Raw genomic sequence first — 25,974 nt, 5'->3', positions numbered from 1 at the left:
TAAGACTTCCCCAGGCAGAATGAGTGAGAACAATTTTTCCCAATAGTCATTAAAGTGAGTCTGAGGAGTGCTTAGAGCTTGGTCAGACATGGAAGATGCCAAGGTCATGCACTGCATCCCAGGCCATTACTGGTTGTCTTGACTTTTGTCTAGCTACTGAACTTTGATGATTTTGGAAGAGAGTGAGACTGACCACTTAAATCCAGTCAAGACATCACCCCATGACACCATTGGTCCTCTTCTAAAATGAAGGATGAACAACAGCTACAATTAAATATCTCTGGCCCTCAATTTCTTCATTTTAAAATGAGAGAGTATAATAAAACTCACAGGCTTTTTGCAAAGATCAAAGTGTGGCAGAGTGGAAAGAGTGATGGATTTAGAGCCAGAAGCCCTAGGTTTGAATCCTAGTTCTGTCACTAATTGGGCAATCATTACCTTTCTGAGCACCTGTTCCCTTGTCTGTAAAGCGAAAGAACTGGTTTAGATGATTTTAAAGAGTTCTTACTCTAATTCTATATTACAAAGTGTTTTGTAAACTGTAAAGTGGTATTTTGGTGTCATTGCTATTAAACTATTACTTTAGCATCCTTTAGTGGGCAAGAACACAAGACCAGGAGTCAAGAGACCTGAGTTTTAGCTCTATATCATCATCATCATCATCATCATCATCATCATCATCATCATCATCATCATCATCATCAACAACACCATCATCATCACTTCCACCACCACCACCACCACCACCATCACCATTATCACCATCTCCACTACACCAACAATCATAATAATAGCTACCTAGCATTTATGTATCTCTTTAAGGTTTGCAAAACACTTTACAAATGTTATCTAATCTGATCCTCACCACAACCCTTGGAGATCAATGCTATTATTATCTCCATTTTCACAGATGAGAGAACTACATCCTACTCTTCTCACCTCCCACATACTCTATAACCCAGTAATACTGACCTGCCTCACACAAGACATTGCACACCTGCAATGCATTTCTTCCCCATCTCCATCTCTTGGCTTCTCTGGCTTCCTTCAGGTCCCAATTAATATTTATTCCACCATCTTCAGGAAGCCTTTTCTGATCTCCCTTAATTCTTTTGCCTGCATCCACTGATTATTTCCAATGGATCGTTTATGTAGATTGTACGTAGTTGTTTGCTGTGGCCTTTCCCATTAGAGTGTGACCTTCTTTAGAGGAGGGACTATCTTTCCCTTTACTATGTATCCCTCAGGGGCACTTAGTACAGTGCTTGGCACATCAGTGTTTATTGACTGGCTAAGGCAAACATAGAGATTAAAGTGAATTGCTCAGGGTGACACAACAAGCTGGATGAACTTGGGAAAATCACTTTCCCTCTCTGGGGACCATTCTGCCCCATTTGTGAAAAAGAGGGGAGTGTGTATGATACCCTCTAAGAGTTCCTTTACTTCTTTTATTCTGTAATTACTTGATTCCAATCTTAATGGTAGTCTTGCTTCTTAGCTTCTTGTCCCTGAGAACAGAAACATGTAAATCAGGATAATCAAATTCTGGGAAGCTTATTCTATCCTAGTTTTTCTCAGGTAGAAAAAGGCCTCTTAAATGAAGTAGATACTTATTATTGATATTAGTAATACCACCATATTTTTATAATGCTTTATACTTTTCAAAGCATTTTATGTCTATTATATCATTAACCATTTTGTCTGAAAAGCTTTCCTAGGTTTTTCTCTCAACTAACATTTAGAAGTAATATTTTTAATAGGATGTATTTGGTTTCCACATATTGAGAACGCAATGACTACACACTACAACCTCCTGCCACAGCCACACTTCTTCACCGGGAGAGTTGCCCTTAGGGCTTTTTACTTCTTTTTTGTCATTCTTTCTCCCTCCTTCTCCCCTTTCCCCCAGCACTTGCATTTCTAAACATTTTGCTTTCTCTGCCACCAAAGCAAAAGGAAGTAGCACTAGACTGGGAATTAGGAGGCTTGGGTTCAAATCCCAGCTCTGTAATTGATTCAATATATGACCATAGCCAAGTTACCTCAATTTCTTTATTTATAAGATAATAAATTGAGAGGCAAATAGGTATTACAATGGATAGAACAGTAGTCCTGGAGTTCAAAGGACCTAGGTTCAAATCTGGCAACAGATACTTCCTAGCTTTGTAACCCTGGGCAAGTCACTTCACCCCAATTGCCCAGCCCTTATGCTCTTCTGTCATGGAATTGATACTAAGTCAGAAGTTAAGGTTCTAAAAAAAATAAAATAATAGGTTATCTTGATGATCTCCAGTAATCACTGAGTCTATTAAATGTATAATTTTGTAGACTTAGATACTAAAAAATGCATATTTTATGAAGCACTTTTATGAATTTATAAGTTCCTTTAAAGTTTATAACTAATTTCTTTGCAATAATCCCATGAGGTAGATAGTTTTAATAAGATATTAAGTAACCTCCCCAAGGTCACACAGGTAATAAGTGGTAGAACCAGGATTCATTCCTGCTCCAAATTCAGCCCTCACCTCCACTGCTGTTTCCTCCATTTCAGGTCAGGAGGCTGCCAGTTTTTGTTTTTAAGCCAAGGTCCAGAAATTCAAATCCCATTTTCAGATACTATTTTTTAAGCCAGCCTCTGCCCCATACTCTTCAGTTTCTTCCTCAGGACTTCATGATCCTTCACATTTTCTGTGTTCCTTCTGGTGGTATCATTTGGTATCATCAATTCACCAGAAGTGCAGTAATCATTTGTTTCGAATTGCCTTGATGAGTACTCTTGTCATATCTTGGATACATGCCTCACAGACTTTTCTGTTCTGTTGTTTTCAGTTTGACTAAATTGACCTTAGTATCCCTAAGCAGCGATACCTCCACCATTTTCTATTTTTCCTTTTACCTTAATTAGGTAATCCTTTATCTTTTAGTTTGCATGGTTCTATTTTATTTTTCTTTGGTAGTCAAAGGGCTACTTGTTCTTCAAGGCATCTAGAGTCTTCTTTTTTAGGATGTTTCAAATTTGCTTTTTAGTCCAAGTGCATAGTTGTCTTTTTCCTTCCTTTCCTTCTCCATTTGTCATTCTTCCGCTCTTCAACTTCCTGACAAAGTCCAAGTTTCTGTCACTTAAGATATTTTCTTAATTGATTGCCTTTTTCCACCTATCACCCCCCCCCCCCCCCCCCCCCCCGTGAGAACCTTGAATGTAGTAGTCAGAAGTAGTCTTTGATCCTTCTCAGCTTCTCTTCTGGGAAAGCAAGCAGCCTTTATTTGGAATATAGTAGCAATCACTTGACTTTGGCAGAAATACAAACATATTACACTTAATGCATGTTACTATAGGATTTTCTTGCTCTCCATATGGATTGAGATTATCAGACTTGTTTTTTGAATAATTAGTGGTTCTTTACAATGCACCTCTTAAGTAGTTGTTATAGATTTTTACAGTCCTTTATCATCTTTTAGCTTCTTGACATCTACATTTAACACTGTTTCCTTTTTCTCAGAAATTTTATCGACATTTTTATTTCCCTTCTTAAAAAAAAACTTCTAATTTATTTTACCAATTTTTTCCTTATCAGTTTAATAACTTAAAAAATTTATAGTTTGTGTTTTTTTATTACTTGTCTTTTCTACTGTCTTTTCCTTTTCTTTCTCAAGTTCATTTCTCTAGGTACTTACTCCACATTTCTTTTGTGCTCAAAAATTAAATCTGCTTTCAGATTTAACCCATTTCTCCTCTATAGTTTTCACAGAAGCCAATCAATTTTTTTCTCAATTCCTATCAAACTTCTTTCCAGATTAAGTATATAGCCTTCCATCCCACTTCTTGCCCTGACTCTTACACTCCCTAGAAGATGGTCTTTGTTAATCTTTATGGTTATTTTCAAGCATTATGTTTCAATAACATTACCTTCATGCTATCAGAGCACCCTTCATGCTATCAGAGCACTTTCCTAGATAGAGACTCCAATTTGGAATCTTCATTTTTTTCTGTATTTGTAACAATGGGAATGAAGAGGCATATCTTCTTTGTTGTTTTAGGAGGCAGGTGAATACAAAACCCTCAGAGTCAATGTGGCATGCTGCTTGTGATCATGAGCAAATTATTTAATTTCTCAGAATCTCAGTTTCTTCTTTGGAAAATGAGGATAGTAGTAATTGCATTACCTCCCTCTCTGAACCTTAAAGTACTGTATAAATAAATGGAAGCTAATGTTATTTTTTTAACAGCTTTAATTGCTTCTCCTTTTTCTTCTCTTCTCATTTGCCTCCTCTGTATTTTTTCTTCTGCTCCCTCATATTGCCTGGAAACCAGGCTAAAGGCGAGACAGTGTGGGAATCTGACTGGGCAGGATTCATTGGCACCCAATCAAGAAGCCTTTGTCTGCAAAAGTCCCTTCAAGGTAGAAGAAACAAAGATGGAAAAGAGGCCAAAGCTGCTGTAGTCAGTCACCAGGACATAGTTACTCAAATATATACACAGAGATTTATTTATTCTTTGCTAATAGATTAGTTTTCCACTCTGCAGAATGTCCATATTCATTATGTATACAGAAAAGTGAGGCTTTACAACAATTTAACTAGTTTGCATAGTTGCAGTTCTATTTTTTGTGCAATATAGTAGACATGTTCCTGAAAGGATGTCTATAATTTTATGAATATTTGACATGCAGTAGTGAAGCTTGCTATTTAATAAATTGGAGTGAACCTGTTTATAAAGCCAATGAGAAGCATTGGCATACAGTGGAAATAGGGTGGAACTTAAAGTCACAGGACCTGACTAAGAATCCCCACCTTGTCACGTGGCTCTTTTGTGAGCTTAGGCCAGTCACTGAGTTTCTCATGGCTTTAGTTTCTTCATCTGTAAAATGAAGGGGGTCAACCAGATGATTGCTCAGGTGATTTCCAGCTTTAGATCTAAGATCTAAAGGAGAATTTTTTTTTGTCACAAGTAATTATCCTTACTCTATTTGTATTTTGAAGTTTTGTATTTTAAAACTTTTTGTTGTTCAGTCATTTTCAGTCATGTTTGACTCTTTGTGACTACATTTGAGATTTTCTTGGCAAAGATACTGGAGAGGTTTGCCATTTCCTCGTCAAGCTCATTTGAGAAATGAGGAAACTGAGGCAAACAGGGTTAAGTGACTTGCCCAAGGTCATACAGCTAGTAAGTATCTAAGGCTAGATTTTTAACTTAGGAAGAAGAGTCTTCCTGATTTTAGGCCCAACACTCTATCCCTTGTACCACCTAGCTGCCCTATATAAAAGGGTCTCTATATGAGAGATAATCAGATCTTTCAATAATAAGCATATCACTTAGCAAGTTACTACTTTTACAAATAACATAATAGAATGTAGGATCTGCTTCAAACTGAGTTCAAATCCTGTCTCATAGACTCCAAAGTGTATGGCTCTGAGCAGATCACTTAACTTTCCTATGCCTTAGTTTTGCTATCTATAAAATGGTAATAATAACAAAACCCATCTGTTGTGAGGATTAAATGCATTTACATATATAGAGAGCACATCGAAAACATTAAAAAGCCTTATATACATACTTATTATTTTTATCACAAGTGATTGTCTCCTCCCCATTTATGTTTTGAAACTTTGAATGTTAAAATGTGAATACTCCTGCATCTTAAACTGAGATGAAGAATAATTAGACCTATTTAGCTGTTATGTCATGCAGTAAGTTGCTGCTTTTTAATATAAAATTATAGAATATAGAGCTATAAGAAACCCCAGAGATCATCTAGTTCATCTAGTCCACCTTACATATTTTTATGGATGAGAAAACTAAGGTCAAGGAGGTCAGAGAAATGCCTACAGTCTGAAATAGAAGCAAAATCCTAATTCAAACCCAAGTCCTCTGACTACAAAAAATGCCCTTTCTACTAGACCCTATCAACTTTTGTAACCTACCTACTTTCCTCCCTCCCTCCCTCCTTCCCTCTCTCCCTCCCTTCCTTCCTTCCTTCCTTCCTTCCTTCCTTCTTTCCTTCCTTCCTTCCTTCCTTCCTTCCTTCCTTCCTTCCTTCCTTCCTTCCTTCCTTCCTTCCTTCCTTCCTTCCTTCCTTCCTTCCTTCCTTCCTTCCTTCCTTCCTTCCTTCCTTCCTTCCTTCCTTCCTTCCTTCCTTCCTTCCTTCCTTCCTTCCTTCCTTCCTTCCTTCCTTCCTTCCTTCCTTCCTTCCTTCCTTCCTCCCTTCCTTCCTCCCTCCCTCCCTCCCTCCCTCCCTCCCTCCCTCCCTCCCTCCCTCCATCCCTCCCTACCTCCCTCCCTCCCTCCCTCCATCCCTCCCTACCTCCCTCCCTCCCTCCCTCCCTCCTTCCTTCCTTCCTTCCTTCCTTCCTTCCTTCCTTCCTTCCTTCCTTCCTTCCTTCCTTCCTTCCTTCCTTCCTTCCTTCCTTCCTTCCTTCCTTCCTATTATAAAGGTGCAGAAATGGGAGATGGGGTGTTATTAGTAAGGAATAGAGAGAAGTCCAGTTTGATTGAATTTGAGCGTAGAAGGGAGAGGAATATCTAGTGAAGATAGAAAAATAAATTGGATTCAGATCGTGAAGGGCTTTAAAAACTAAACTAAGTAGTTTATATTATCTGAAAGGCAATAGGAAGCTATTTGAATTGGTTGAGTAGGGAAGTCAAATGATTAGATCTGTGTTTAATGAAAATTACTTTGGCAGCCATGTGTAGGATGGTCCAGAATAGTGAGAGACTTGAAAAAGGGAGACCAAATAGAAAGCGACAGCCGTCCCTTACTATATTGTGGTTCACTTATCGTGGCCTCACTGTATCGAGGGTTAAAAAAAAAATCAAATTCTGTATTGTGGAGTTTTTGTTATATTGTGGAATTTGGGGGATGAATACTGTACTGTCCACAATGGAAATGAGGCAAATTTGCCAACTTGAGATTGTACATGGCACACTATTGGCTGATGGAATGAAAGGTGACCAACCACAGTGATGTTTTCTATATCCTGGGGGCTGATTGGCTCAGTGGTATCATAATGGCCTCTAGACTGTAACTCCCACAAAAGGTGAGGGATAACTGTATTGCCATAATCAGTAAATTTCCTGTGCATCTCTTGGCTCTTTTAGGGTCCCAAATCAGCTCAGAAACAGATATTTCTCTGCTTCTTCCCACTCTGAATCTGACTACCATTATATATAAATATATGTCATATACATGCATCAAGACAATTTGATCTGAAAAACAATTTATTCATCCACTTTTTGGATCCCCTAAAGTATTAGTGACTGAAGACACTTTGGTCATGTATATATGTTTATAGTGCTTTATAGCCTTCACCATGGGGCCATTAGGATATTTTAGTCATTTCCTCAATGACCTTTTTATAATTCTTTACTTTTTCTATCTCTTCATGTTCATGACATGAATAATGTTATTAAAGTGATCCCTCATCTGTATGTATTTATATATGTATATGTGTGTATATATATGTACATACACACACACACACATATATATATAATATATTATATATATATATATGAATGATTTATAAACCCTTCCCACTTTCCTATAAACCTTTCCCTTGCTCTTATAAACACTGAGCCAATCAATACCCAAGCTACAGAACACAGCACTGTGGTTGGTCACCTTTCATCCCATCAGCTAATAGTATGCTGTGTACAATCTCATGTTGGCAAAGGTGGCATACTGCATTTCCATTGTGCACATACATTGTAATATTCATCTACAAAATCTTGCGATATAGTGAAAACTCAGCAATACAGAACTAGATTTTTAAAAAAAATCCCTTGATGTGGTGAAGCTGTGATAAGTTAACTTGATATAGCGACTCAATACAGTCAACTGTATTAGAAAAGTAAAGCTAATTGAATAGTCAAGCTTTTGTTGTTATTAGTTTTTGTTGTTGTTGTTGTTGTTGTTGTTGTTGTTGTTATTATTATTGGCTGTTGTGATTAGGAAGATGAAGAATCATGGATTTCCTTGTCACAGTTGTAGAAACTAAATGTAGAAACTAAATGTGGTAAACCTTATCCTTAGACTACAGCAGTTGACATTCAAAAAATCACCCATTATGGTCGAGTTTGATTTTTATCAGACTCAAGGTTTAGAAAAACAGGCAAAATAATATATTAAGAATAAAGTAATCCATGTGATTATCCATACATTCAGAAAAAAAAAACTTTTTGAAAAAGTATAACACTTTTATATACTAAAAAGCCTGAGTTCAAATTCAGCCTCAGATATTTACTAGCTGTGTGACCTGGGCAAGGCACTTAATCTCTGCCTTAATCAGCCAAAGAAGAAAATGACAAACCACTCTGTTACTTTTGCCAAGAAAATCCCATGGACAATATGGCCCAGGGGATCATGAAGAGATATGGATCTGAACAGCTGAACAACAGCATGCTAAAAATCCTACTAAGTATAGGAATAAAGGCATTTTTTAATATTATAAAAATATCTTTCTAAAATCCTAAGTAAGCATCATATGCAATAGGTTTAAACTAGAAGATTTTCTGTTTAATGCAGGAATGAAGAAAGGATAACTCCTTTTCTTGCTATTCTTCAGTATTGTACTGGAAATGCTAGTAAAACCTCTTTGTTGAGAAAGAATTTTAAGGGGCTAAGGTAAACAAAGAGAAGATAAAATTATTCCTATTTGCTGATGACATTATATTTACTTAAAAAAAAAAATCCTAGGGAGTTGGTAAAGATCATAACAGAGAAAATAACTGTAGCAAAATTGAAGGCCATAGTGGGCAGTTGGGTAGCTCAGTGGATTGAGAGCCAGTCCTAGAGGCGGGAGGTCCTAGGTTCAAATCTGGCCTCAGCCATTTCCCAGCTGTGTGACCCTGGGCAAGTCACTTGACCCCCATTGCCTAGCCTTTACCATTCTTCTGCCTTGGAGCCAATACACAGTATTGACTTCAAGACAGAATGTAAGGGTTAAAAAAAAATTGAAGGCCATAGAATAAATCCACAAAATCTACATTTTTTAAAATCATGGTAACCTAACCCAAGAGACTATAATAGAAAGGGAAATCCTATTCAAAATAGCTATACAATGTGCAAAATATTTGGGATTTAGTCTACCAAAGCACACAACATATTTGAATAAATTTAATTACAAAGTAATCCTTAAAGAAATAAAGAACAATTTAATTAACCAGAGAAATATTTAGTGTTCGTGGCTGGGCTATGCCAATATAACAACAATGGCAATGTTATTCAAGTTAATTTATAGTTTTAATACCATACCAATCAAACTCAAAGAGACATTATAGAATTCAACATAATAATAAACAAAATTTGTTTGAAGGAACAAGATGTTATAGACTATCAAAGGAAATAGTGAAAAAGATAAGAATGAAAAGAGAATAGGACCTTCCTCATGCTATATGCTAAAGTAACAGTCATGGAAATAATTTGGTACTGGTTTAAAAATAGAGAAGTAGATAAATGGAACAGATTAGATAAGCAAGAATCAGAAATAATAGAATATTGTTTGCCTTGTTTTTCCAAATGTATTTTAAAGCCTTTGAAGGCAAAAGTCATGTCCTACTACAGTGTCTAGTATGATGTAGATATTTAGTAAAGCCCCTGAGACTTAGTAAACTAAGATTCACATGTACTAAATTAAAATATTAAGTTATTATTTTAGGTCTTACTTGCTTATTTATTGGGAAATCATAGTATAGAAAATATGGTGCTAATTCACTCCAAAATCAAATTGGGTAGTTGGTTTAGAGTTCAATAAGACTAAAAAGAACATTATCATATACTTGACTCATCATTGTAAATGATCATGTCAGGTTAAATGAAAGCAGGTGAATACTTGAAGTCCTTAAACGAGCTTCTTATCACTTTTGAGAGACTATTCCCTATCCCCAGTATCATGGACTAAGAAAAAAAGAACATTAATAATGTTCTTTGTATATCAACCTCATCTTTGAGACTTTATAGGCATCAACATTTGAAGAATTGTAGGATATGGTGGGATGCTGCCCTGTTTGTTTTTTGAAAATAAGGCCCTAGAATGATTGATTCCTATCACCATATTTTTTTTGCCTCAATTGTGTCTGAATCCAGACTTTGATAATTTAATGGATCTGTGTTCTCATATTCTTCTTCCATGAGTGAAAATCTCAGCCTGTCCTCACCAAATTCTCTCTGCTGACTCTTGTATATGTACTCCTGTAATCCATCATAGAAGGTCTAGTTTTGAAGACTTTTCAACTAGGTCTAATAATTTTTGGGGTACCAGTGCAGCATTTTGTGCTGTCCATCTGTTATATTTTGTCCTTTTCGGAAAACTAGTCTACCTCCTTTTCTTGCTCCATTCCTGTGCTACAGCACAGGTCTGACTATGTCAATACTTCCCTCCCCTCAACTTTCTGGGGGGAAGTCTCCCCATCACCTCTAGGGTTAAAGAAGCATCAAATCCTATTTGTCATTCAAAGCCCTTTACAACTGCATTTCTTCCTAACTTGTCCGTCTTCTTATACCTTCTTTGCTCCCAGGTACTCTTTGATCCAGTGACACTGGTCTCTTCTCTGTTCCTGGAATAATATACTTCCGTCTCCTGCCTGGACCTTTTCATTGACTGTCCCCTGTGCCTGGAACTTGCTCTTCCTCTTTTATCTCCTAGTGTCCATCCCTTTTGACATTAATGCCTGTCCTCCATTGATTATCATATCTATCTTGTGTTCATATACTTGTTTGCATATCTTCTCCCACATTACACTGAGATTCCTAGAAACAAGAAAAGCCTTTGTGTCTGGTACATAATAGATACTTAATAAATGTTTATCAACTGACTTCATTAATTGAATTTCCTACTCCTTCATGCAATAATGCATAAACCAACCCACTTTCTTCCTCCCCTTTAAAAATAAATGTTATTGACATATTTTGTTTTCATATCATCAAGGGGAACTCCTTCCCCTTCCAGAGAGCTATCCTATATAAGCAATAATATTTTTAAGAAAAAAAAGTGAAAAAGAGGAAAAAAATCAGCAAAAACATTTCAATACATTGAGTAAGTCTGAAAATGTATGAAATGTCTCACACTGATTGATAGCCCATCTCTCCAAAGAAGTGTCTTCTCATATTAATTCTGTGACTCCAAGAAGCCAAAACATGTTCATGGCCACAACATAGTAAAACTTATCTGGGCAGACAGAATGTAACTGACAGGCTTCAAATCCATCTGTGAATTGGGGGGATGCCTACCCCAGGCATGTGTAGGCTTCCCTTGGCAGAATGGGCAGATGGGGATGATTTATTCCAGCTACCATGAAAGTGGCTAAAGTAGGTGCTGTGGAATACTTAGAACTTGTTCAGATATGGAAGATGCTAGACCATTTTCAGTCATTTTCACTTTTGTTTTTCCACTGGACTTCAAATGATTTGGGAAGAGAGAGGCTGACCTCTTTGTGAAACTCTGCATCACTTAAATCCCATTCATGTACAAGTCAAGATATCGCCCTGTGATGTAACTGGCCCTCTTTGAAAAGGAAGTACAAATCACAACAGCAATTAGTTCTTTCAAACTATAATCATTTGTATTTTACAGCATTCACTTTTGATCATTTTTTGTGGTTTCCATTTACATTGTTTTAGTTATTTTCTATATTTTCTTCCATGCTCTAGGTATTATTTTGTACATCTTTTCACATAGGTCTTTCTGTGTTTTTCTGTATTCATAACATTTATCATTTCATCTAGCACAGTAATATTCCATTATATTGATGTACAAGAGTTGTTTAGCCAATGACCAATCAATGGGTAACTACTTTATTGTTGCTATATTTCACTGCCACAAAATATGCTACTATAAATATTTTGGTGTATATGGGTATTTTCTTCTTATTAAATTCTTCTGTGGAGGTTATGCTCAGCAGTGAGAATGTCAGGGTTGAAGAATATGGATGCTTTAGGCATTTCATTTGCATAATTCCAAATTATTTTCCAAAATGGTGATACTGATTAACAGATGGACCAATAACAGCACAATGTGATTATCTTCCTATAATTATTTTCTTAAAAATAAAACTCTTACTTTCCATATTAGAATCAATACTGTGCACTGGTTCCAAGGCAGAAAACTTTAGGCAATGGGAGTTAAGTGACTCACCTAGAGTCAAATAGTGAGGAAGTGTCTGAGATCAGTTTAGAACCCAGGACCTCGCATTGCTTAAGCCTGCTCTAACTCCCCATAGCTACCTAAGCACCCCTACTATAATCCTTTCAGTAACAACTATTCTTATCTTTTGCTGTCTTTGTCAGTTTTCTGGGTATGCAATGAAATCTCAAGGTATTTTTGATTTGCATTTCTCTTGTCATTAGGTTATTTGGAGGATTTTTTCATATGGTTATTAATAGATTGCGATTCTTATTTTGAGATTGAACTGCTTGTTCATATGCTTTGATTACTTATTTATTTGGGATTGTCTTTTGGTCATTTATATGTATGAATATATATTCACATACATATGTATACATACATATGTATATATATATTTTCTCACATGTACACACATTTTTATTATGTGTGTGTATGTATGTATCTATATATATGTAATTCTTTAAGGGCATATTTTTGTGCTTTTAGAATCAGAACTAGAGAATTTGGCTTACTGACATTTAAAGCATCTGTCAATATGTATTTATGAACTTACACTTAATATTTTGCATTTTTTTCTTTTTTTCCAGTCAAACATCATGTCAATGGAACTAGGACTGTCGAACCTTTCCCAGAGGGAACACAGATGGCTCTATTTGGTAAGATATCAAATCTGGAAGGAAACCCAAATTGTGTGGAAAGAATGAATGCCAAGTTTTTTAGTTTTAGCAAGGGCCCTCAGGGTTTTAACATTTGGACTGCTCTAGATAAGTCATTCTGGCCAACAGAAAACTATTCTGGGTTTTTAATAAATTCTGTGGTTAGGATGTAGTTATAGGTTTAGGTATTTTTTCCTCATTTTAATAAGCCAATCACTAAATTTTTAATTTACTTTTTCTATATCTGTACTTTAAAATAACCTGGTGACTTGGTGTTTCTGTTTTTATTTACAGAAAAGAAAAAGAATGATTTTTATGTTGAGATCATATGGCCCTATTACTTTGATTGATCATTGAAATAGTTTGAATTGCCATTCTTATAATCATCCCCATAAAAATATTTCTATTGTTTTGAGTTTATTAATTCATACACTAATTTTTTTCCTAGCATTTAGATTCTTCAAACACTGCTGTATTCTAGGATAGAGACGAAGACAAAGCAATTTATATACTTGCAGAAGTACTCCTTTGCTATTGGCCTCTCTTGCTTAGCTCTGCCTTTAAAAACATTTTATTAAGGGAAACATGTATATAAATAAGTTATATATATATATATGTATATATAAATAAATAAATAAAGTGTATTGTGGCTGGAGATAAGTACAACAAGGAATGGGGTTGAATAAAGGCTTCATGCAGAAGAGGACATTTGACATAAGCATTGAAGAATGCTAAGAGAATAAAGAGGCACATGTGAGAGTGAAGAGATGTTGTTTTCTTCTGTGAGCTTTTGAGTCTCCTTTTTCATTTGGCCCATTTCTTCTTTCATTGCTTTAGTTTCTCTTCCACATTTTTCCTCTGCCTCTCTTAATTGATTTTTATAATCCTTTTTGAGCTCTCCTAGAATCTGGGACCAATATATATTCTTCTTTGAAGCTTTGCATGTGTTTGCATTTACTATCCCCTTCCGTGTCTGTGCCTTGCTCTTTGTCTCCATAAAATGTTTCTGTGGTTAGGCATTATTTTTGATATTTGCTCATTTTCCTAGCCTTTTTCTCATTTTTCTCTCTTATCTTAAAGATGGGCTCTGTTCTCAGGGTAGATAAGTCACTCTCTTGAACTTCAGTTCTTCCTTGATGCTATTCTTAGCTCTATTTCTGGAATTCTGCAAGTTTCAGTTCTTCTAAGGTAGTATGGTGTCCTCTGGACTGGGAACTTTGAAAGATACCTTCTACTGCTAATTCAATCACCCCCTGAGACCGTTGATGGCTTGCAGAGTTCTTACAGCACTATCAGCTGCATTATACTGGGGCTCAAAGTCTAGCCTTCGGCTCGGCCAGGGGCTTTTAGCCTCACTCTGAACTTGATCAGGTCAGTCATAGTGTGGACTGCCTTTTTGGGTTTTTTAACTCTAGGGATTGCTTGGTCTGGGCTCCCACAGGAGAGTACCCTGGGGTCTGCCTTGTGCTGGAGATTAGGGCCTAGCCCTGGGCTTACACAGATTAGAAGTGCCCACAGACTGATTCAAACTGGGATTTATGTCTTCACTACAAGCTTGGGCTGGGGCTCCTGGCCTCCCAGATTAGGCATGCTCTGCAAATCGCCTCACACCGGGATTCTGGTCCTTTCTGCAGTCTTAGCCTGGCATTTGAAACTTTACAGGTGTTTGGGGGTTGGCTTAGTTGGCTTAGTCAGGGTCTCCGGGTCTGGATCTCGTCTTGAGACCAGGTTCCAAACCCGGAAGACTAGATGTGGGGTGGAGGGACTTGCTGTTGGCTTGTGCCATACATCTTGGTGTAGCCTCCTCTTCTGCTCCCCTTTCACTCCAGTGAACCAAATGCTTTCTGCCTACATTTCAAGTTATTCTCTGCATGAAAGTTGCTTCACTCTGTTCCCTTGTTGGTTCTTTCATTCCAGTATTTGTTTTGAGGCGTTAATTTTGGTAGGAGAGGTTTCTCAAGGTGGTTCAAGCTTTTCCTTCTTCTACTCCATTTTCTTCATCTCCCCCCCCCACCCCCCAAATGCTTGTTAGGGATGTGGTTGAGTATGAAACTTTTTTAGGTATAGATTAGATTAGATGGTTCCTGAAGTTTCTTCCAACTCTGAGAGCCTTTGATTCTTTGAAAGTATAGACTTTCAACATTCTCCTAAACTAAAGGAAAACAAAATTAAGAAATTAAAACATTCTCTTGAATGTCCTTTATATCCTTTAAACACTCAGGCTCATTCCATGACCTGTTGAGATTATGGAATGGGATTCAGGTATAGGGAAACATTATTAAGTAGACTCTATTCAGTAGTCCTTTATTCATACCTTGTAGATTTCTGAACTTTCCCCCCACAACATCATTTTTCAAATTTCTCTTTGTTTCTTGAGATCCTTTTTCCTTTGTTCCCATTTCTCATTCAGTATATGATTTTGTTTCTTACTTTGCTAAAAACAAAACAAAACAAAAACAGAACAAACACCCTCATTTACTCATTCTTGACCTACATAGATCTCTCTCCATGCTATGTATGTCCTATCTCCATTTTTCCTACCTGATAACCTTAGAGGAGGAAGTTTTTTTGATCTCTGATTTTAACTCATTAACCTGTGTTCTCAAATTCATTGCTTGCCAAATCTGAAGGGCCTGCCTCCCACAGGGAAAACAAAATAATAGAAAGCAAAGCAAAACCAAAAAAAACAAAACCTTTCATTTGACCTAGATTCTCTTTCTATTTGTGGTCTCATTTTTTTTTCATTCTTTTTGATGCCAAATATCTGGAATTTATTATCTAATTTGCACTTTTGTCTTCATTGCCTCACCACCCATCTTCCTTCTTTGTCACTCAACAAAATTTCTTTGACTGTAAAGTTCATGGTCATACCCATCTCTTTCTAAATTTTTTTTCCTCCCTTGCCTTTCTTTGCACATTACATTATCCGAGTTCCCTCTATATTCTCTGTCTCATCCTTTATTTTCTCAAACACTAGGTCCTTATTTTCCCCTCCCTAATTGTGGATGTCTGTAAGGCTCAGCCTTTCGCCACACTCCCTTTTTTCTCTAAACTCTCTCAGAAATTTTTCTTTTTTTGGTTGTCATTGTTGTCTTTATTTTGAAGTCTACAAAATCCACTCCATTAGCCTCAAACTCTCATCCAATTGCTTCTATGACATTTCTACTTATGTGTCTGTGGTCACTTCTTACTTACCATGTACATATAGATGTGTCAGTCCATTGACTGCATGAGCAAAACTTCCTGAATTCTGTCTGAACCAGATTAAAATGTAATTAAGAAATGTTTATCAAAATGAAAGAAAATACAAGATAACATAAATAATGTTTGTTTGTGGTTTTCTAAGTCAATATGCAGCCTGCAAGAATCTGTTTCTGTTTGAGTTTGAAATCACTGATGTAGAAAACTAAATTCATCATCTTTCTTAAGCTGTTGCCCCTATTTTCCTGTTTCTATTAATGCTTGTATTTTCCCAGGTTCCTTGGTGGAATATTTGATGAAATCTTTAATGTTATATTTAATAGTCTTTCTTTTTCACCTCTCATATTTAGTCAATTAGCAAGACTTTCTGATTCATCCTTCCTAATGTCAGTTGGTTCTATTCCTACCTCTCCTTTACAAGTATCAACACCCTAGTTCAATGTCCTGTCCCTTTGCCTTAAAGATTATTATTTAGCAACCTCTCACCTAAGTATTTCCCAATTGATATGCTGCTGTACATTTTAACTAATATTACAGTACATTACCTTCATTATGTTGTTTCCCTATGAAACCAACCAGTTTTGCATTGCTGCAAAATTGCCATTCTTGTTCATGTGAATTCCTATGATGTGACTTCATTCCATCTGTTTAACCATAACCATTTCCCATTGAAAACTTCCATTCTAGATATACTAATTGTTTTTTAGTCATTTTAGTCATATTATGTCCTGGTATCCCAACTATAATCAATTAGTGTTTATTGAGTACTTATTTTGTGTGTTCCTTTCTATCCCATAAAATTTACTTATTGTCATGCTCCCAATCACAGGATGATGTAGTCTTTTATACTTTCCTTCCTCAAAAATGTTTTGCTTCTGCCTACCATTTCCCCCAATCTGCCCTCCCTTTTATCATTTTCCCATTTTTCTTATTCCCTCTCCCCTCCTACTTCCTTATAGGGTAAGAGTGTGTCTTGTGTTGTTTGAGTGTGTATGTTATACCTTCTTTGAATCAATTCCAAGGAGAGTTAAGTTGAAGCATTTTCTTCCCCCCCACCTTCTCCTTTATTATAAAAACTCCTTCATACCTTCTTTATGTGAGATAATTTTCCTCATTCTACCTTTCTCTTTCCCTTTTCCCCAGTGCATCTGTCTTATCCCAACATTTTTTGGCAGCTATCATCCCATCATACTCAACTTATACCCATCCCCTCTGTTTTATACTTCTACTTGTCATAGTAATGATCATATTCTCATTTATCTTCTTATGTTTCTCTTGAATCTTGTATTTAAAAGTTAGATGTTCTATTTAGGTTTTTTCTATTCAGTTTTTCATCAGGAATGTTTGAAAGTCCTCAATTTCATTCAATATCCATTCCCTTCTCCCAAGAATTATACTTAGTTTTTCTGAGGTGATTCTTTGTTGTAATCCTAGCTCCTTTACCCTCCAGAATATCACATTCCAAGCCCTCTAATTCTTTAATATAAAAGCTGTCAAATCTTGTGTTATCCTGATTGTGACTCTATGATATTTGAATTATTTCTTTTTATTATTATTATTATTTCTCCTTGACCTGAAGCCTCTGGAATTTGGCTATAATGTTCCAAAAAGTTTTCATTTAGGGATTTATTTTAAGAGGTAATTGGCAGATCCTTTCCAATTTTGTCCTCTAGTTCTAAGTCGTCAGGGTAATTTTTCTTGAAATGTGATGTCTAATCTTGGGCCATAGTTTTCAAGTAGTCCATTAATATCTTAAATTATTTTTCCTTGACCTATTTTCCAGGTCAGTTTTTTTCCCAATGAGATATTTCACATTTTCTTCTACTTTTTCATTCTTTGGGGGTTTTTTCTCCTCCATTGTTTCTCAATATCTACTAGACTCATTAGCTTTTATTTATCCAGTTATAATTTTTATGAAATTATTTTCTTCATTGAGTTTTTGTGCCTCCTTTTCTATTTAGTCAGTTTTATTTATTTAAAACTCTTACCTTCCACCTTAGAATCAATACTATGTATTGGTTCCAAGGAAGAAGAGTGATAAGGGCTAGGCAATGGCGGTTAAGTTACTTGTCCAGAGTCACAGAGCTAGGAAGTGACTGTGTTCAGATTTGAACCCAGGACCTCCTTTCTCTAGACCTGGCTCTCAATCCACTAAAGCACCTTGTTGTTTCCTTCTTATCCAGTCTTTTGACTTTTAACTTTATGTTAAAGTTAGACTCTGTACCTAGTCTGGATAGGGCACTGCTTCCAATCTTTAGGTTTTGCATGCTGCTTTTTTCAGAGCTAGTTCTAGGAGACTATAAATAATTTTCAGTTCTTCCAAGGTGATATGGTCTAAGGGGAGGTGTAGTCACTGCTTTTCTGGACTGTGTTCTGGTCTGTGAGTGGCCACAGATATTCTTTTTTTTGGTTGTTGTTGTTAGTTCCTAAGCAATTCCATTTATTTATTTTAGGTATACTTTTCTACTCTTGAACATTGTCTAGTTTCCCTGCTCCAGTTAGTACTCCTCATGGATTTGTCACTACAACCCATAACCATGCAACTGAGTTTTGTTCCCAGTGCCTAAAAGGGATCCCATTTAATCAACTTCTTACTAGTTTATTGACTCCCTTACTGATTATCGGCTAAGAACTCTAGATGCTGCCATAGTGCCATGCCACTGATTCAGTTACCTCCAAATCCTTGCTGTTGGCTTTCAGGGGCACTGCCTACACTACTGGTAGGACCTGTGCTGTACTGTGCCCCATTCTCACCCCAGTGAGATAAAACTTTTTTTGCCAAATTTCCAAATTTTCTTGGTCTGGAAAATTGTTTCACCACAACCTTTTGTTTGTTATGCCACTTCAGAATTCAATTTGTGGCATTATTTTAAAGTTATTTGGAGGAGAATTTGGGAGAAATCAGTTGAGCTCCTTTCTTGATTCTGCCATCTTGGCTCTACCCCATGTACAAAGGATCTTTTAGTGGTAACTTTTTCAGCTAATTCTTTTTTACTGTCTTGGATTTAGGAAATTTTTTTGGGTTGTTGTTCTAAACAGGAAGATTAGTGGAGGAAGTACTTTCTGTTAAATAAAAGGGATAAACATGCTAACTTTTTTCCTTACCAATGAAACCTAGACAATTAAAAAAAACAACAACAAAAATGGAACATTCTTAGAATATAACCATCATGTTAGAAAAATAATTTTTATGAATACTGGAAGTTTTATTTAATTTTATTATAAAGCACTTCAGAAACTTTTTGTAATGCATTGATTAATTTTATAGCTTTCAAAGAACTTGTTCAGTTTCCTTGCTCGTTTCCCTGTCTTTTGTTTCTGTGACCAAAATGACTTTCGTCTCCTGTGATATCCATTCTGTGTGTTCTGGGATGATGATAATGAAAGTAATGGGTTTTATTCTCTGGATGGGTGTCTCTTCTAGGCAGGGAGCTCTCTTTTAAGTCAGTGGGAGTTCTTTGCTTAAAGTTAGGAAAAAAGAACCCAACATCTTACCATTACTCATTGTCTTTGTTCAAAGTAGTTCAAAGTATATAAGATATCTTTTCAATCTTTACAGTGGTTCTATGAAGTGGGTATTATAGGGCCTTTTTAGGAAGGGATACTGAGGCAACCAAAGGTTAAGGAATTTTGGTAGAATAAAGAGAATACTTTCTTAGGTATGAAGAGACCAGCATAAAATTGTTGATATATGTCATCCCTTCTAATAAATACTTGTTGAATTGAGTTAAAGTAGGAAAATTTTTGAAACATTTTGGGAATGTAATTACATCAGTTTAGAATCATTGAGTCTTTCCTTGTGATTTTGAAACATTGAAGGACTTCCATTTTATTTGAAAATGCCTTGATGTCATAAGAAAGTTGTTTCTACACAATATAATTATTATTCTCTATTAATTATATAAATGAGAAACTTTATGATTTCCTCATGTTATGACTTGAACTTTATTAAGATAATAATAATAGATCACATTTACTCAGTACCTTATAATTTACCTAGCACTTTCTGTATAAGAGAAGCTAAATAAATTATGCAAATACTATTATCCCCACTTTGTGGATGAGCAAACAGAGGTTTAGCAATTTGCCTCTTGCCAGTAATTAGAATAAACATGTGAATCCTTATATCTCAGACCAGTAATCTTTCTCCACAATACTTTATTATTTCTAAAAAATATTTTAAAATAAAATTTTGTTGTATAAAGTAACATAGGACCTGAAATTAAATATGTTGCCTTTCTAAGATTTCATAAATACATGTTGAACTTATTTGAATTGAAGATATAAATGAGCTGAAGCATATAATAGTGAAACAAATGAATAAAAACACAGTTCACAAAAGACTTAGCTTTTATGAGAATGGATAATAAGCACTCTTTAAAGATAAAAATAAATCCTGCTGCTGCTTGTATTCTTTGTACTCACATAGATACCTATTTCAATGACTCTATGTAGCACAGGTGGGTGACCTTGGGTGCTTGAATGCAGTGGACATTACAGTACAATTCTGTTAGATTGTCCTATGTGAGAGATCTCATGGAATCCCAATAGCAAATTCTTCTTGCTTTAGTATATAGCCTGGGTGAATATAGAGACACTCATCACCAGTACATCAGCTACTTGATGACAAATTCTTTGGTCATAGTAACACATGAAACAAAAAAAAAAATTAGTGGTCTTTAGACCTTTGTTTGAGTCTTAAATAGTGGCCTTGAGTCTTAAACAGCCCACCTTGTATGTATGGATATGGGATATGTAGGGATACATATGGAAAATGAAGTAGAGGTTGCTAAAATTAAGTTTTTAGATCATTTATAAATTATCTTTAGATCTTTGTAGTGTAAATGTTAGAGCCTTGTCCAATGAAAATTTAAAGTGTGTATGCGTGTGTGTGTGCTATAGATCCTTCTGGACCTTTTCTCAGAATCATGTTTTCAAATGCATGAAATAAAATACATAGGATTACAAAGGAAATTAATAATATCTAAATACAGTTATTAAAACATTTTTAAAAAGAGGTTTATCAACTCCAGGTAAAGAACACCAGGCATGGTGCTAATTAAGATCATAATAATAGGGGCAAGTAGTTGGCTCAGTGGATAGGGAGCTGGACTGGAGGTCTTGAGTTCAGATTTGTCCTTAGATACTTCCTACATGTGTGACCTTGAGCAAGCCACTTATCTATAATTGCCTACTCCTTATTGCTCTTCTGCATTGGAACCCATACATTGGATATGTGTGTATATGTGTGTTTTGTGTAGTATAGTATAAGGGCTTAAAAGTATAAGAAATTTTAAAAAAAGATTAAAATAGTAGTTCACATTTACTTCATATTTTTGCTTTACCTAGTACTTCTTGCACAAGAGGATAGGAATAAATAAATAAATGATGCAAATATCATTATCCCATTTTATAAATGAGGTAATGATGGTTCTATTATTTGCCTCTCATCACATGGCAAGTAAGTAGAAGAACTGCATAGATATATAGGCTAAGTATTAGTAAAACAAATTATTAAGGACTGGGGATACAAATATGAGAAGAAAGTACCTAAATAAATATCAGTTTAGGATCTAAATGTATTTGCAAAATTTTATGAATGTAATATGATAGATCATGTGTAGTATTACCTTATGAAATAGAAAGATCTTGGGCAGGAAAGAATAAGTTTATAGGAAGCTTGCAAGCTATTCATTTAAGGAAAATCATTTTGAGGGTATTAATAATATAGATGGAAGAACAGCAGACAGAAAAGGGAAAAAATCTTTCAAAGATTTTTTAAATGGATTTTTTCTTCAGTAGTGGCATTTGTCAAGAAGCATTTATTAAGGGTTCTCTGTTTTCCAGGTTCTAGTCTAATTCCTGGGGATACAAAGAAAGGGAGAAAAAAGCCCTGTTGTCAAGAAATTTCATTTTAATTGGAGAGACAACTAGTGAATAACTAGCTATATATGAGAGCTATAGTATAGAAGAAAAAAACAATCTGAGATTGGAAAGCATTAATACTTATGGAAGAGGAAAGGAAATGAGACAGAAAAGGTGAATTTTGAGCTGTATTGTGAAGGAAATGAGAAGGGCCAGTATACAGTGAGGAATACAAGGAAGAGAGTTGAGAATATGGGGCATATTCTATGTTTGAGAGGGTTTGTGCTGGAAGGGATACAATTTTGAGTCTGCTTATTGTTGACTTTTTTAAAAAGGGATTTTGAGTCAATAGAGTAAAATATCTTAGATTTAAGATATCTGTTAAGGTGTCCATTAAGGTGTCACCTGTGCATCTGTTAAAATCATATAAGATTCTCTGAAAGATGTAGCAATAAAAATAATTTTGAATCTCCTCTCATTATTAATAGCAAATGAGGTATGAAATAGGGAGACAACACTCATCAAATTTATTTGCCAGTGTCATGGAAGATATTCAGGGCAGAGTCCAGATGGTGAAATCCTCCATATACTTATGTTTTCAGATGCTGTTGTGCTGATGGCATCAGTCTTTGGAGTATTAGAGATTTCTAAATGAAACACATAATGAGCCAATCAAAAGAGTTTAGGCTGTGTGTCTGTGCTGGGAAAAACAAGTGGATGAAGAATGGCTATTATTACACATCTATGATGTGTAGTTGTATGGACCACTTTTTGTGCTCATTCATAAGTAGATAGATAGATAGATACTAAATATACAAGTCGGACCAAGAATTAAATATGAAGAGAATGGGTTAGATTGCTTCTGGGAAATTGTGTAGTTATTTTAATGACTTCATGTTTTATGTTGCTTTTTTTTTTGTTTTAGCAATATTATTCTTCCAGGGATTTTATATTATCTGTGAATCATGCATGGAATAAAAATGGAACAGACAATTATAACTTTAAGTCTGTGGGACAAGGGAAAGGTGGATGGTAGGCAGATCACCAGCCAAGAGAGGAAGCATAAAGGATATCATCTGAGAGATGTATTACCAGAAAAAATATGGAAAGGTCCTGAGGTGAAAGTGAGAGCTCACTGTGAGGAACTCTCTGCTAGCATCCATGCTGTGCTAAGAGATCTAAAAGAAAACATGTTGGGTAGATTCCCCCTTTGGAGATTTTAAAGGGTAACAGAGGCAAGAATAACAAAGGATAGACTTTGATTTACAAGAATCATTTACATATGTAAGATCACAGATCTACCAATGTGTTGAAGTATATAACTGAAATGTAAAAGTCCTGAGGTGAACTTTTTATTTTAGAGTTAAAGTCAATAAGAATAAGAATTTTGAAGAATTATTAAGAATAAGAATCTTACTAAGATTCCCAAACTCTGTGCAAATTATCTTATTCCAAGTTTGGTGAATCAAAATTTATAAAATTTTAATACTTGACTCAATATATTTGTTTGTATATATGCATATGTGTGTATATATAGCACATGATATATTGATAATTTTATTGACAGAAATAGATGTCTGCTGGGTAAGGTAGTGACTTCTTCCCTTCACTTAGAGTCTTCAGGTAGAGGTTGAATGATAGCATTTTAAAGATAACAGAAAAAAGATTTCTGCTTGGATTGGTGAGCTAACCTAGATGGTTTTCTTAGACCCCTTCCAACTTTAATTTTTATGATTTTATAATCTGAATCTACTTGCCTACTTCCCTCAGGGGAGAACTTGAAAAAACCTAATGGACAAAGCAGTGGGATTTGGAGCCAGAAAATTCAGGTCAAATTCTGACTTTGTTTCTCCCCTGTGTGAACTGTGGGCAGGTTAGTTAACCTCCCTGGGTTTTAGTTGCCTCATCCATAAAAAGAGGAGTGACTTTAAATTATCTTTCAGCTTCGAATCTATGATTCTAAAACCAAGAGACCACAGCAAAAGAAACTCAGTGATTGTTTGTGCTGACATACTTTGTGGGAAAGAAGGAAACACCTCAGAAAATTTATACCAGCCTGAAAATAATGAATTAGTGACTTGATAACAGCTGAAGACAAATGATGAACCAGCCTTTCTATTTTAGTCTTTCTGAAGGCACTTTGATTAGGCAGGAGTAAAAAATGTTTAAATTATTATGGGCAATGCAGTGACAATATCTTCTCAAGCATAAATATTTAATGCTAAGGCTCATGAGCTGTGCAAGTGGCAAAAGATTACCTGAGCTCTGTGAGGCAAGTCAACTCCTTTTGGAGTGGAGGCTGGGGGAAGTGGCACTGTGGGAGAAGAACATGCAGATGCAAGACTGAACAAAACCACCACCTCTGCCTATTCAGGACATAAGTATTAGTTGCTCTGTAGTCTAGAGTATTTGAATCGAGAGATAAACCTTAAGATAGAAGAGAAACAGAGTTCAGTGTTTATGAGAGGAACCGACTATAGCAAACTCTTACTTGAATCAAACGGTAGGTGATTTTTGAAATAGCCAGTTATTTGTCTGCCAGCCAAGCAAATAACATTGAAAACAGCATGCAGTATGTCAGACTTCAAGGGAAAATCTATTGGTGTAACACTGGCTTGAATCCAACATTATGTTGGAAAATAATCTGATTCTAGTGTGACATATTTCTTCTTGAACCTTGACTGAAAATTATTGAAGATCATTTTGTGATTGCTGAAGTGGCAGAGTCTCTTATGGCTTTAAAGAGTGGAAGAATGACCTTGAAATTGGTTGATAATTAGATAAATAATTTGACTTCATAAGCTTGTTGGAATGGTGTGTTACCACCCACTGTAAATTTCTTCCGTTATCTGTCAGGTGAGGAAGCAAATACAGATTTTTTTCCATTAATGATGTACAGTGAAATGGTAGCTAACTAGATATTTGAGTCATTTGGTTAATATTTTTAGCCAGATTTATAATATATTTATTGTGTGCTTAATTTAATAGTTTACATTTTCCCTTCTTTAGTTGTGATGGATTGGCCAAGAGAAGGTGAAATAAAGCCAGATTAGGGTTATTTCAGTTGTATAAAACCTCTTTCTCTTCATGGTAGCACATGGGAAAAGTCCAGATCATAGATCTTTGCATTTAAAGCTGGAAGGCTTGTTAGACCCCAACTAGGAAGGCCCTTGTTTTAGAGACAGGACATGTTGCAGCTGGGAGAGCTAAAGTGGCTTGCTTGAGGTTCTAAGCCTTGAATTTAGGTCTTCAGATTCTGGTACAGGGATTTTTCAGGTATTCTACACTGTCTTCCAGTATATCTCTAAATAAAGATGTTGCCTAGGCAAAAGTGAGAAAAAAAATGGGCTCATGCCAGAAGTAGCACCTGAGTCCTGAGATCAGAGAATGTACTTAGAATGAATGAGAAGCAATTGGGTATGACTGGTACCTTCCTAGATTTTTATAGGAAAGAACTGAATCTCTTAAAATGTATTTTATAATTCAGTGCTTACTTCATTTAACACTTCCTTTGTTAGACAGTTAATTACTTATAAGCTTATGTTATTCAGAAGATAGTCAAGTAGGAGGTGAGCAAAAAAAAGTTATTAAAAATCAGAAGTAGCATGATGCAATAAGTAGAGTTTAACTTGGTATCAAGAAGAATTGAATTAAAGCTGTCTGACACATGCTATGACACATGCAAGGCAAGACAAGGCAAGATAAGAACTTACTATATGAGGGTCTTACTATGTGGCTCAGTGGATAGAGGGCCAGGCCGGGAGATGAGAGGTCCTGGGTTCAAATCTGTCTTCAGATACTTTCCAGCTGTATGACCTTGGGCAAACCACTGAACCCTAATTGCCTAGCCCTTAATGTTCTAGTGCCTTGGAATTGATATTTAGTATTGATTCTAAGATAGGAGGTAAAAAAAAAAAACAGGTAAGGGTTTAAAAAAATGGAACTTGCTTTGTATCAGGAATTATTGTAAAGGTTGTGAGTACAAATAGAAGTATAAAGAAAGATAGCCCCTTTAAAGTGCTTACATTCTAATGGAAGAAGATATCACACAAAAGGGAGATGAAAAGTAAAGAAGATGAATTTACCTAAAGGGGGTATTGTTGTGAAATCTGAAATGTCAGAAGTAAAAAAA

At 35.7% G+C, this 25,974-nt stretch overlaps 1 protein-coding gene across 4 annotated transcripts in view; it reads left to right on the top strand.

Moving 5' to 3' along the window:
- The window catches only part of MSRA (methionine sulfoxide reductase A), a 536,135-nt gene that overhangs the window by 203,168 nt on the left and 306,993 nt on the right, over positions 1-25,974 (top strand). For all 4 annotated transcript variants that reach the window (XM_007476498.3, XM_007476496.3, XM_056813713.1 and 1 more), the window contains exon 2: positions 12,708-12,776. In XM_007476498.3, coding sequence (XP_007476560.1) covers positions 12,708-12,776 — 69 coding nt within the window. The remainder of the gene's footprint in view (positions 1-12,707; positions 12,777-25,974) is intronic.

This window comes from Monodelphis domestica, chromosome 1 (assembly GCF_027887165.1).
Source record: "Monodelphis domestica isolate mMonDom1 chromosome 1, mMonDom1.pri, whole genome shotgun sequence".
NCBI classification, from domain to species: domain Eukaryota; kingdom Metazoa; phylum Chordata; class Mammalia; order Didelphimorphia; family Didelphidae; genus Monodelphis; species Monodelphis domestica.
The sequence above is the reverse complement of the archived record's forward strand: the minus strand, read 5'-3'. Positions and strand labels throughout refer to the sequence as shown.